Genomic DNA, 11,281 nt, shown 5'->3' with positions numbered 1-11,281 from the left:
GTGCGATCATTTGCGATATTGACATAGGTTCGTTTTATTTTAAATCTTGCGAGCTGTTTAAAGTAAATTTCGTCTAGAAAGGAAAGAGAAAGTGTTATAAAAATAATAAAGTACATCTTGTGCTTACCAGGATCTGATAAAGCCTTGATTATAGGTTCTTGTTTCTTGCCAAATCTATCTCGTAACTGAAGTTGTTCTCCTGATCGGGAAACCAATCTTCCACTTACAAAATTAAATATGTTTGAACGTAAAGAACCATCAAATAATTTAACTCCCATATGTGGACTAGCAAACGTAATGAAATACTAACAAAACTATTTTAGCGTCGAATGCTACTTGCTGCCTTATAATTGCTTACATCAGGTTCAATTCTATCAAACATGCCTCTTTCTCCCAAGATACCAATAGCAAATCTTAATATAAGACCACCAAGTGAATACCCAATTAAGCTTATTTTTTTTACTTTTCTCTTAGACTTCTCTAATTGCCTTATTACGTTAATAATCTACAAGGGAAAGTTATTATTGCTATCAGTTTCAATCAACCCCCCTCATTTTCATACTTGTTCGGCCGCCCTTTCTCCACAAACATCAATTCCATCATAAGAATATTTTGCTTCATTCACGTTTACATTCAACTACAAAAAGATGGTGATTAAAACCGACCATTTCAATTTTTATTATTTACCACAAAGATGGAGTTTTTGTATCGATTGATGAGCCTCTTTCTGATATAATCCATATGTCCTTCTACACCCCATAATCCGTGTGATAACACAATTAAGGAAATCTGTTCTTTGTCTGCCATTTAGTTATAAAGAAAGAAAGAGAAAAATAGGATCAAAGAAAGCTTTATATATTCGCTCGGATAATTTTTTCTTCCGTGCTTTTTCTTATTTATTTATGGAAAGCTGACCTGAATGATTAGGAATAGACAAAACGTGCTTAATACATGTAGCACACCTGTTTATGTATAGATGGCCATCAATGTTTATAAAAATTTGATAAAAAGAAAATATTTAAAATAAAGCAACTGTGCTTGTGAACAAATTTTTTGAAAAGTAATACAAGAACGAGTAGTGCATAAAAGGCACATTAATAACTCATCCTATCAAAAAGGACCACTGAAAAATAAAAATAATAATAAAAAAGACATGTAAACAATCCTCCCTATTTAAGAGGAGGTCATGATCAAGAAAGCCTTACAATTTCAAAACAAGATGGAATCCGAGATTGAATTTTTAAGTTTAAAGTTGCTTCCGGTATCAATGAACGGTTTTTATCTTTCTCAATTTGTGAGTACATCATCCTTTCTTATAAAGCACCCAAAAATCAGCCAATAGAGTCACACGATGACCAGCATTACCGGAACTGCTTACCAAACTAAGCAGTATGTTCTAGTCCCAATTAGCTGTCAGGAAGTAAATATCACTCATGTATGCAACTTCCGAATATAGCATTCATTATATTGTATAAAGCAAATTTATTTAGAAAGCTGTCCGTTCTTCAGGTAGTGTCCCTTTGGACACAATGGGTGATCCTTAATCATCTATGTAACTTGTGTCCTTTATTATTCACCAATTATAATTGCAACCACCAAAGGAGACAATCACAAGATTACCAAAATCTAATTCAATCATTTCTAACTTGCAATCAATCCAATCCTTATAGGCAATATTATCTTTGAAAAAACATAAAAACAAGCTTTTGTTCTGCAGTGTCTTGAACTCAACCATTCCTTTAGTACAAAGTCGACTATCTAACCTTCTCTTTCTTAAAGTAGGCTCTGTTCTTGGTTTGTGAATACTTTAAAGAAATCACCCACTGACACTTGTATGAGCATGGGTTACACTCTCCTTGGTGCCAAGAAAAAAAAAAGACAAACTCCTTCCTTTCTCTCATCGTCTTCTTTAATATCAATCTGAATATGAAAGCTTTTATGCAGCGTAATGTAGCATGTCTACATACTATCGCTACCACCATGCTAAATAACATACCGTTTCTAATTGTCCAAAGAAACAGCTATCCTGTATCTATTAGAATTGCTAAATAAATGGCTGTATTGTTTTTAAATGCAAGAAAAAGCAGGCTAAACGGTTTAAAAAAGACCTGGAAAATACCTATTGTTTTAGAGGATAGGATAAACCAAGCCAAAGCCCAGAAAGACCAGTCCTTCTACAATGATTATTTCTATGACTTTTTCCTTGTTTTTTGTTTTGAATGCTATGGAACATGCATGTTCTATTCAAAATAAATCTGGTGAGGATTTATAAATCTATTGAATGAATTTGATTACGGCTAAAGAGAACTCTGTGGTGATATCTATCCAAAACGTTCGGACTGATCTCTTCTTCTCGGCCATTGATTCTCGCAATTTCTATGATAACTTTCTTGAAGATCAAAATGTTATTGATATGCCACAGACCAATCAGCAGTCTACCGATGACGAGATCCTTGATGAAGACTCAGTTGGATAAATTACTATTGTCATAACATAAACGATTATGAATCGCAACACCAGATTTCATCAATGGTGATCTATAACACAGTATCACTGTGTTCAGCAGCGATGGTGTTCCAATTCAGCCTAAGCAATTTTGTATAGCAATAACCACTGAAAAAGAGAGATAAAATGGTTCATAGCCAACAAAAAAAAAAAAAAAAAAAAAAAAAAAAAAAAAAAAACAAAAAAACCAAATTGATTGAGTATTTAGAAATAGCAAAAGGTTAACATAAGTTGCTGTTTCTTAACATTAAATCTTTCTAAAATGGTTTCAATTGGCTCACAGCTGTAGTGAGTATGCAAGAATAAATATAGACACATCTTTCTCTTGTGAAATATAATACTGTCCGCCATCCAATCATATCTTTTAGTCAATTATTCATTCAGGGGTATCTTTGTGCACTGAGTATCTTTGTCGATATAAAAATGCACAATGAGAATGTTGGAGAAAGGAAAAAAGGCTTATTGACAACAGACAGCAACTGCATCACTTCATTTCACATCACAATCTTCCCCCCCCCAAAGATAAGAAACACCTCTCTACGCTGAGCAAATGGATGAACATCCAGTCAATTTACTGTGATACAAGTAATACAGCTTTTGAGAAATTGTATTCAAATAAATTCATCTTTTTGAGATTAGCAGAATGTGGAGATCTTTAATAAATTAATTTATTTTGTAGGAATAGACTTGGGAGAGATATACAATGATGTTGCTTCTGTAAATATAGTTTGATCTTCTGCACTTTCAATGTGTGCAACAACAAAAGCCTTACGTTCTTCCAACTTGTCCAATTTAGCTCTTAACACAACCCACTGATCAGACATAATAGGCTTTCTGTAATTCACATTAAGATTTGCAGTAAAACCGAAATTCTTGGGTAGGGATGGGAGAGCCTAAGACATGACTTGAGTTTATGCGTACATTGACTTCTTTTCTTATACACTTACCACAGCTGCCAATGCTTCATCAAGTAGTGTAGCAGCCAAACCACCATGGATGATGCCATCATGGCCACACATGTGTTTACCCAAGTGAACAATACTGATAACCTCAGTGTATGTCTTGTTATAAAACATGACGGGTGGAAGAATGATCTTACCAGGTCCTCTCAAGGTCTGTCATTTCTATTTTAGTTCTTTTTGTCTAAAGAATGACTACATCTTTATTACTTACAGTGAATGTCAGTGAATGCTTTTTTTGACTTTCTGTAAAGTGACTGTATGCTGTGTGTTCAACCAAATCAGGGTCAGTACGACACTTTTTGATAATTTCCAAATTCTCCAAAGTGTCTTGAGCTAATTGAATTCTATCTTCTGAGGCACTATCCACTTCAGTAGGTACCATGATATATACGAGAAAGAAGAGAAGGTGGTAAATGACATGTAATAATCTGTTATTTATAAAACTGGAAATTTTATTTTTATGTAATCTTATAAAATGTTTCAACTCAGTTCAAGATTTTCCGATTTTACCCCAAAAGTTAGGACCTTCGAAACAGTAGAAAGAATTAACAAGCGACCACGTGTTTTACTCTCTCTTTCTCTCTCTCGCTCTCTCTGCCTTCTACTGCTGATCTCTCTCTTCCACGCCTACATACACACTCTTTCTGCTTCTTTTTATAATTCTCTTGCGTAGTTACTCTCTGAGACATTGCCAATAATATTCAAGGTTTGGTCATCACCAGAATATTATTGAGAGTTCTTTGGGATCAGCTTTCTTTTGTATAATTAATCAATGCATAGCATTGTGTGTTACCAAATCCACTAGTTGGTTTCACTCTATTTTCTTCTTAGTTTGGCATCCATAATTTCTTGATATGCTTTTGAAATTTAATTTAAAAGATGAATAAAATCTTTTTTTCTATTGTTGTAGAGTACGATTGGCTTTTATGTCAGAATGAAATTGAAGCATAGTCTTTGATCTAGTAAAGGTGTTATTCTAAAATAAACGCAACATTCTGTTGACTACAGGGCATAACGCTTTCATTCCATGTTCCGCTTTTGTGTATCTGCTACTTTTATTCTGTATCATTCTCTTTTGCTTCTCAATTGACATATTTTATCTATTTTTATGCTCTTCTAAGAAAACGTTAAAGAAACCACATTCTTTTTGCAAAGAGTTTTGGATTTTGGTTTCTTGATTCTGATATATTTGTCATTTAAAAATAGACAGGATAATTCAATAAGAAAGAAAATATATAGATTTTGAATTATTTCAAATTGAAGTGGTAATACTAAAATATTGAGTCAATGTGTATACTCATGTTGATTTCAAGGGTATCTTCTTAAAATACTTTATAGACATCAGCAAGGCACGTCATACCTTTCACAAAGTTTACATCAAATTGGAAATTGTACATCCCAAATTGAGATGAATGCATCGATGTATTTAAATATCATTTTTGACTGCTGTACACTTGATCAACCCTCGAATTGAAGGGGGTAAAAAAAATAAAAGCCTTGTCAATTGTTTATACACCGACTTGAGGCGTATCATCGACAAATGCCTGCAGTTCTGATGATCTGATTTCCTTTTTAAAAAAAAAAAAAAAAAAAAAAAAAAAAAAAAAAAGCAAATAAGAAAGAGCATCTGTCTTGACATTTTTTCTTCTTTTTTCTTGAGAATCTGTTTAAATGACTAGAAAAATCAATATTTGCTTTTTTAGAAATAGTTTTCGTGTTCACGATAATCAAGCACTTTACAATGCGATTTTTGAAAAAAGCGCACACTTGTTACCCATTGTTTGTCTTGATCCTCGCATGATCGATCTCAGCAAGCTCAATTCAAGACTGTCTACAGATTACAAAACACCTACAACATGGAATTTTCATATCGAAAGATGCGCCAATTATCGTACACGCTTTGTGATCGAATCCGTTATGGCTTTAGAAAAAGAGCTACAAAAAAGAAAATCAAACTTGCTGATTTTATTTGGAAAGCCAGAAAGGTTATTGAAGGAATTGAGTGAATTTTTAAAGAAAAACGACTGTGAAATTCATCAAATCCACACACACAAGGAGGTAAGTCGTACGTTGATGAAAAGAAACACCAGAAAATCTCACTTCATGAAAAAGTATGCCTATGAGGAGCTTGTGGTTGAAAAAGAATTGACCAAAATATGGAACAAGACTATTGCATTCCATCATGATACCACCATGATTCATCCAGACGATGTCGATTTCACATTTGAGCAGACTCCCAAAGTGTATGCACATTTCCGAAGACGCATCGAAAAGATGAACCAGCCGGTGAGGCCCCTACTTCAGATACCTGATGAACTGCCTGCTTTTCCCGATATCATCTGGAAGTTTCCTCAGAGCGAGCAAGGGAAAGATTTACTGGAGGAACTCTATGAGGCATTCGCCTTTGAAAAAGATGAAAGATCAGCTTTTCCTTGGCCAGGAGGAGAAGACGCAGCCAGAAAACGACTGGAGAATTACTTGTTCAAGACGGATGGAGCCATCAATTATAAACAGACAAGAAATGGCATGATCGGAACAGAGTACTCTACTAAATTCTCAGCCTACCTCTCTCACGGATGCCTCTCACCACGATTGATATGGCATGAATTGAACCGACTCCAATCTCAGAAAAAGATTGACAAAACAGGTGGTGATGAAGATGGTATCTATTGGATCAGATTCGAGCTGCTCTGGAGGGATTTCTTTCGGTTCTTGGTAGCTGGCAGTGGGAATCGAGTGTTCCATCTTCATGGGTTTAGAGATATGTCAAATAAAGAAGCACAAGAAGATTTGAAGAAGAAGAACAGTTATTCAAACAAGGTGTGGAAGTCGAATAATGACCAATTCAATAAATGGAAGGTAGGGCAGACAGGTATGCCTTATATAGATGCTTCGATGCGTGAGTTGATCAACACTGGGTTTCTCAATAATCGTGGGCGTCAAAATGTAGCAAGTTATATTGCAAAGGATTTGGAATTAGATTGGCGTATTGGTGCCGAATGGTTTGAATCTTTATTAAAAGATCATGATGTTTATTCAAACTATGGAAACTGGCAATACGGCAAGTATAAGAAAGACTTATTTCATTGTCTTCTTCATTAATGACATTTTATTTATAAAGTCTCGGGCGTGGGCTGTGATTCAAGAGAAGGAATCCGTCATTTTAATGTATTAAAGCAGAGCAGAGACTATGACCCAGAGGGTGATTATATTCGTCTTTGGTGCCCTGAACTCAAGAACTTGCCTGTTGAATACGTTCACTGCCCTTGGCGTATGTCCAAAGAAGAGCAAGAGAAATATAAATGTGTTGTCGGAAAAGACTACCCAGAACCCATTCTAGTTGTCGAAAACTGGAAACGTTACTATCCTTCAGCGCCTAATGGAAAGAGAATTTCTGATTATTTTGGAGCCGATAAAAACAAAAAGATAAAGCATGAATAATCACCTCCCCCTTTCCCTTTGAATAAACTTGCTTTTCATTTTAATTTATACAATATATACAAATGAGTTGATCTTAAAATTTAAAGCTTAACACATCAAGTTGTCACAATATCATTTGTTTTCATTTCTTTCTTCAAAAAAAAGTTTAAATTATACACAAGGCAACCTTTTCTTTATTGTAAAAACGAATTTAAGCAGAAGCACCAAGAGAGGGGAAAGCAGCAGCATCTTGGAGGTTAACAGCAGCAATGTTGGTCTTGTTAGACTTGCGGTTGTTGTTACGGTTACCGCGACGGTCGTTTTTGCGGAAATCGTTACGGGGCTTCTCTTGGAAACGTTGTTCGATGTCAACGATGACCTTTTCCTTGCGAGACTTTTCAGTCTTCTTGGAAACAGTCTTGGTTTCCTTGGTAGAAACAAAGAATTCTTCAATTTCCTTCTTTTGGTGGACAACGGCACCAGCAAAAGCGGATTCGTCAGCATCATTGGCCTTACGGGCTTCAGGGAGAGCGACGTTCAAGGCCTTGGAAGCCTTTTCGGCCAAGTATTCATCCAAAGTCTTTACAACTTCCTCAGGCTCAGCAGGGGTAGCAGGAGCATCTTGTTCGGGAGCATCGGGGTCGGCAGGGTTAAGAGTATCCTTGGCACTTTCAGCTTCAGACTTGCCAGGCTTACCCCAACCTTGGTTGACCTTCTTTTCAGAGTCACTAATAAAATCAGATGAGAAGCCAGCAAAAAAAAAAAAAAAAAAAATCTTTCTACTTACACAATACCAGTACCAGAGTGGCGGTCGAATTGACGACCACGACGAGGACGGCCATCCTTGGTAGGACGTTCACCCTTGGCGGGACGGCGAGACTTCTTTTCATCCTTGGAAGCTAATTATAAAAAATGGTTTAATTTCTAATTAGAATGAGAAAAAGCCCTCAAGATCCTCTCTTTCTCTTCCTTGCTTCAAAAATCTCCTTTGTATCCCTTTAGAAATATCTCACGTCTGCATTTTTTTTGCTGTTGTTATCCAATTGACGTTTTTCAAAGGATTGGTTGCTTAAACACAACGGTACCTATTTTTTTTTCTTCAAAGCTTGCTGAGACTTTAGATTTAATTGTATTTGATGAATCACTATGCTGTCCCTGAGTCATAATTGTCAGCTGACCACGTGTGTATAGTCGGTGCCTGCCCCCTGGTGAATCTTTTTGACATTTACATTTGAGATTGGTTACTTTTCTGTCTTTTGGAATACAAAGAAAGCTGAAGAAGAAAGAAGAGAGAGGGATTTAGGCTAGAAATTACTAATGCCTTACCTTCCTTGTTCAACTTGGAAACATTCTTCTTGTCAACAACAACGGGAGCGGGAGCTTCGACCTTGACAGGGGTGTTGTCGTTTTCAGCAAGCACGTCGAAAAGGTTTTTGGAGTAGGTAGACATGTTAAAGTGCTTATAGGTAGACGGATGGATACCGCAAAGATAACAAAAGGAAGGATTCTTGGATGTATTGCTCTTTGCAATCGACTACACTCTTGTCAGCATATCTTCCGACAAAAAAATTAATTTAATCTCCGAACACTTTCTTATAAAAATGTTTAATTCAAGGATGAAATCAAGGGTTTATAAGCCTTTAGAAAATAAAAAAAGAAATTTTTAAGCGTGTTTTATAGCATCATGTGTGAACAAAAAATGCTCTATTCTTTGTATAGCCTAGAACTTCAAAGTATCTATTTTGGTATTACTGCTTTCACTGTTAGAATAAACAAGAACTATGGTTAACAAGTCAAGCATTTCTTGAGTGATTAAAAATTAAGTTTTGTTTTATTTTGGATTGTGTATCATAAAAAGATCTACACAATAAAAATAAAGGAACGCTTGACTTTAAATAGTACACACTAATGACAACATAATGAGTGGTTTCAAAAAAGGTTGCTATAATGTCTAAAAATATCTGGTTGAATTTGTAAATTTCAGATCTATCAGCAATACATGATCCCCTCTTCCTTCATAATGCGCTTTAATAAACTCCAAATTTCATATAAATCATGTTGAAAGCAATAATAGTCGATTGTATAAAGAAAATACATTGAACTCTAAATTCACATTAATAATTATGTCATTTCGTATCTTATTGGTTATCCCTCTGTTATTGTTCAAAAGCAAAAAAAAAAAAAAAAAAAAAAAAAAAAAAAAAAAAAAAACTCCCGTAAAGACAATAATAAAAAGTATTATTGTTCAATTATCTCTACTATGAAAGAAAGGAAGAGAAAGAGAGATAGAGTTTGTAAATTAAACAGTAAAGATGTTCTTACTGCGAGATAAGCTAAGAAAAATTTAGGCTAAAAAAAAAGAACTTAGCAGGTTTTACTTGCAGCATGTAACTAAACTAATAAGCAAAGTTTAAGATCAAAGATTTTTTTAACAGAAAACCGCTTGTCTGTTTGAGAAATTTAATAAAGGGAAAAAAAGACATTTTATGAAAATTTAATGACTTTATTCGCTTTTATTTTATTTTCTTTTAATAGAAATCATAATTCTATACAAATAAAAGGGAGGGGGAATAACTACTTTAATACAGTTTAAAAGAAAATAAAGAATGTTGCAGCAATTAAAGTTAATAGTAAACTAACTGAACTAATACTAATTGTTTGAATTGCTTCGGATGAGTCTGTACTTGAACTACTTGCTTGTTGAGCAGCATATGTATCACACTGCAAACTTCCTGAACCTTTGTAGGTGACATTGTTTAATTCTGCAGTAATCTTGAGTGCATCACCCAGGTTATAAAAATCTATTTCTAAAAAGTTGGGTTGACGACCAAATTTCTCGGTACATGTTTTAGCTTGTTTCATGAGCGAATTATCAGAGTTGGTTGTGTTGGCTATGCCTTTTTGAGGTATCTCGATAGGTAGTGAACCCAATTGAAGTGAACCATACAAAAAATGGTTCATGACGTATAAGAATTCGGTTGGGCTGGCAGGATCTTGAGGTCGATCAATAGTGCAACTAAATGAACTTTCGTTATGATTTTCATAAGGTGTCTCGAACACATAATCATATTCTGTTAATAACCTATAATAAATAATTAATTTTGTGAACAAAGAAAATATAATAAATAATTTACCAGGGAAGATCCTGTTGATAATAAGTATCACCAAAATTAATTACTCTTTTTCCACTAGCAATTAATTCACCTAACGTTGGCCAAGTATAGTTTTTTTTAGGTTGCTGATAACTATATTCAATGATACCACTTGCATTATAAGCAGCCTCAAATGCATTCCCATCAAAGGCATCCACATTATTCCACATGATTGTCACTACTTCATTAGGGTTTTGCTCGACCCATTCTTTAATCGTACGAAGGGTATTGACTGCTGGACCAGCATTTAATATAATACACGATGTGTGACAAAGATAAATGCTGTCCGCTGTAATGGTACCATCTGTAGTTGCATTTGTTGCTTTAACGGCTGACAGCTTGATGCCTCGAACACCATCTGCAAGTTGAGTAGTGATAGGACAGAGTTGATTAGCAGCAGGGTTAGATACATAACCATATGAATTATGTGTCAAGAGGTAGGTGAGCGAGTTGTAAGGCTTATTACAATACTCTGCATACCCATTACAGAGCTGTTGAGTATTGACACAAGTAAATGAAAATGCAATGAGTACTAAACATAAAATATACATTCTATAAGTAAAAGAAGAAAAAAAAAGGATCGGTCGTTATTTTTGGCAACTTATTTTTATTTATGGATCATTATAACGGAATATGAATTTATTCGGAAAAACAAGTTACTGACATTGAAACATTTCAAAAGGGGTAGCAATCATTATGTTGCCATGGAGATTGAATGTGATAGCTTTTTTTTTTTATATATATTTTTTTTTCAAGAAAAAATCGATCGATACAGATAAGATGCTTTTCTTTATTCGATATAAAAAAAAAGCTTTTATTTTCCATCATCTATAATTAAAACATGGGAAGTATAAAATGAACAGAGCTGGTGGAGGGCATCTTTAGATGCTAGGTAAAATGTGTGCTGCATTAAAAAGCTCGTCAAAGATCTCAAACTTTACGTGTTTTATAAAGTTCTGATTTCATGTAGATTTCCCACATTAATCATGACTACATCTCACTCTTATAAAATACGGAATCATGCACTGGATAGAGACACACGTTCATTGAGTGTGAGCAACGAAAAAGAACAAAAATAAATAGAAATGTGACGCATAACAATAGGAACGGAAATGCGTTCTTTTACGTATTTCATATAAAAAAAAAGATGAATTACTGTAAGTTTATAAAAAAAAGCAAGCAAAAGAAAGCAGAAAAAAAATTAAATTCTTGCTTTTAATTTTCTTTTTTTTCCCTCTTTTT

At 34.5% G+C, this 11,281-nt stretch overlaps 5 protein-coding genes across 5 annotated transcripts; 1 reads left to right on the top strand and 4 right to left on the bottom strand.

Moving 5' to 3' along the window:
- Positions 1 to 39: 39 nt before the first annotated feature.
- RO3G_16299 (uncharacterized protein) lies at positions 40 to 807 on the bottom strand (the record flags this gene model as incomplete). The annotated part of the gene is made up of 4 exons (XM_067670883.1): positions 40 to 53; positions 128 to 305; positions 359 to 505; positions 688 to 807. The coding sequence occupies 4 exons, from the start codon at positions 805 to 807 to the stop codon at positions 40 to 42; spliced, it is 459 nt and encodes a 152-aa protein (XP_067526984.1).
- Positions 808 to 3,173: 2,366 nt separating this feature from the next.
- RO3G_16298 (uncharacterized protein) lies at positions 3,174 to 3,849 on the bottom strand (the record flags this gene model as incomplete). Its single annotated transcript, XM_067670882.1, has 3 exons — positions 3,174 to 3,398; positions 3,453 to 3,620; positions 3,679 to 3,849. The coding sequence occupies 3 exons, from the start codon at positions 3,847 to 3,849 to the stop codon at positions 3,174 to 3,176; spliced, it is 564 nt and encodes a 187-aa protein (XP_067526983.1).
- Positions 3,850 to 5,264: 1,415 nt separating this feature from the next.
- On the top strand, positions 5,265 to 6,569 carry RO3G_16297 (uncharacterized protein; the record flags this gene model as incomplete). Its single annotated transcript, XM_067670881.1, has 1 exon — positions 5,265 to 6,569. One exon carries the CDS (start codon positions 5,265 to 5,267, stop codon positions 6,567 to 6,569), a length of 1,305 nt encoding a protein of 434 aa, XP_067526982.1.
- A 529-nt stretch (positions 6,570 to 7,098) lies between these two features.
- RO3G_16296 (uncharacterized protein) lies at positions 7,099 to 8,337 on the bottom strand (the record flags this gene model as incomplete). Its single annotated transcript, XM_067670880.1, has 3 exons — positions 7,099 to 7,615; positions 7,675 to 7,786; positions 8,214 to 8,337. 3 exons carry the CDS (start codon positions 8,335 to 8,337, stop codon positions 7,099 to 7,101), a joined length of 753 nt encoding a protein of 250 aa, XP_067526981.1.
- Positions 8,338 to 9,476: 1,139 nt separating this feature from the next.
- RO3G_16295 (uncharacterized protein) lies at positions 9,477 to 10,734 on the bottom strand (the record flags this gene model as incomplete). The annotated part of the gene is made up of 3 exons (XM_067670879.1): positions 9,477 to 9,969; positions 10,022 to 10,591; positions 10,700 to 10,734. The coding sequence occupies 3 exons, from the start codon at positions 10,732 to 10,734 to the stop codon at positions 9,477 to 9,479; spliced, it is 1,098 nt and encodes a 365-aa protein (XP_067526980.1).
- Between the last annotated feature and the right edge of the window lie 547 nt (positions 10,735 to 11,281).

Source organism: Rhizopus delemar, genomic scaffold, assembly GCF_000149305.1.
Source record: "Rhizopus delemar RA 99-880 supercont3.19 genomic scaffold, whole genome shotgun sequence".
Classification (NCBI taxonomy): Eukaryota; Fungi; Mucoromycota; class Mucoromycetes; order Mucorales; family Rhizopodaceae; genus Rhizopus; species Rhizopus delemar.
This window is presented reverse-complemented; position numbering and strand designations above follow the sequence as displayed.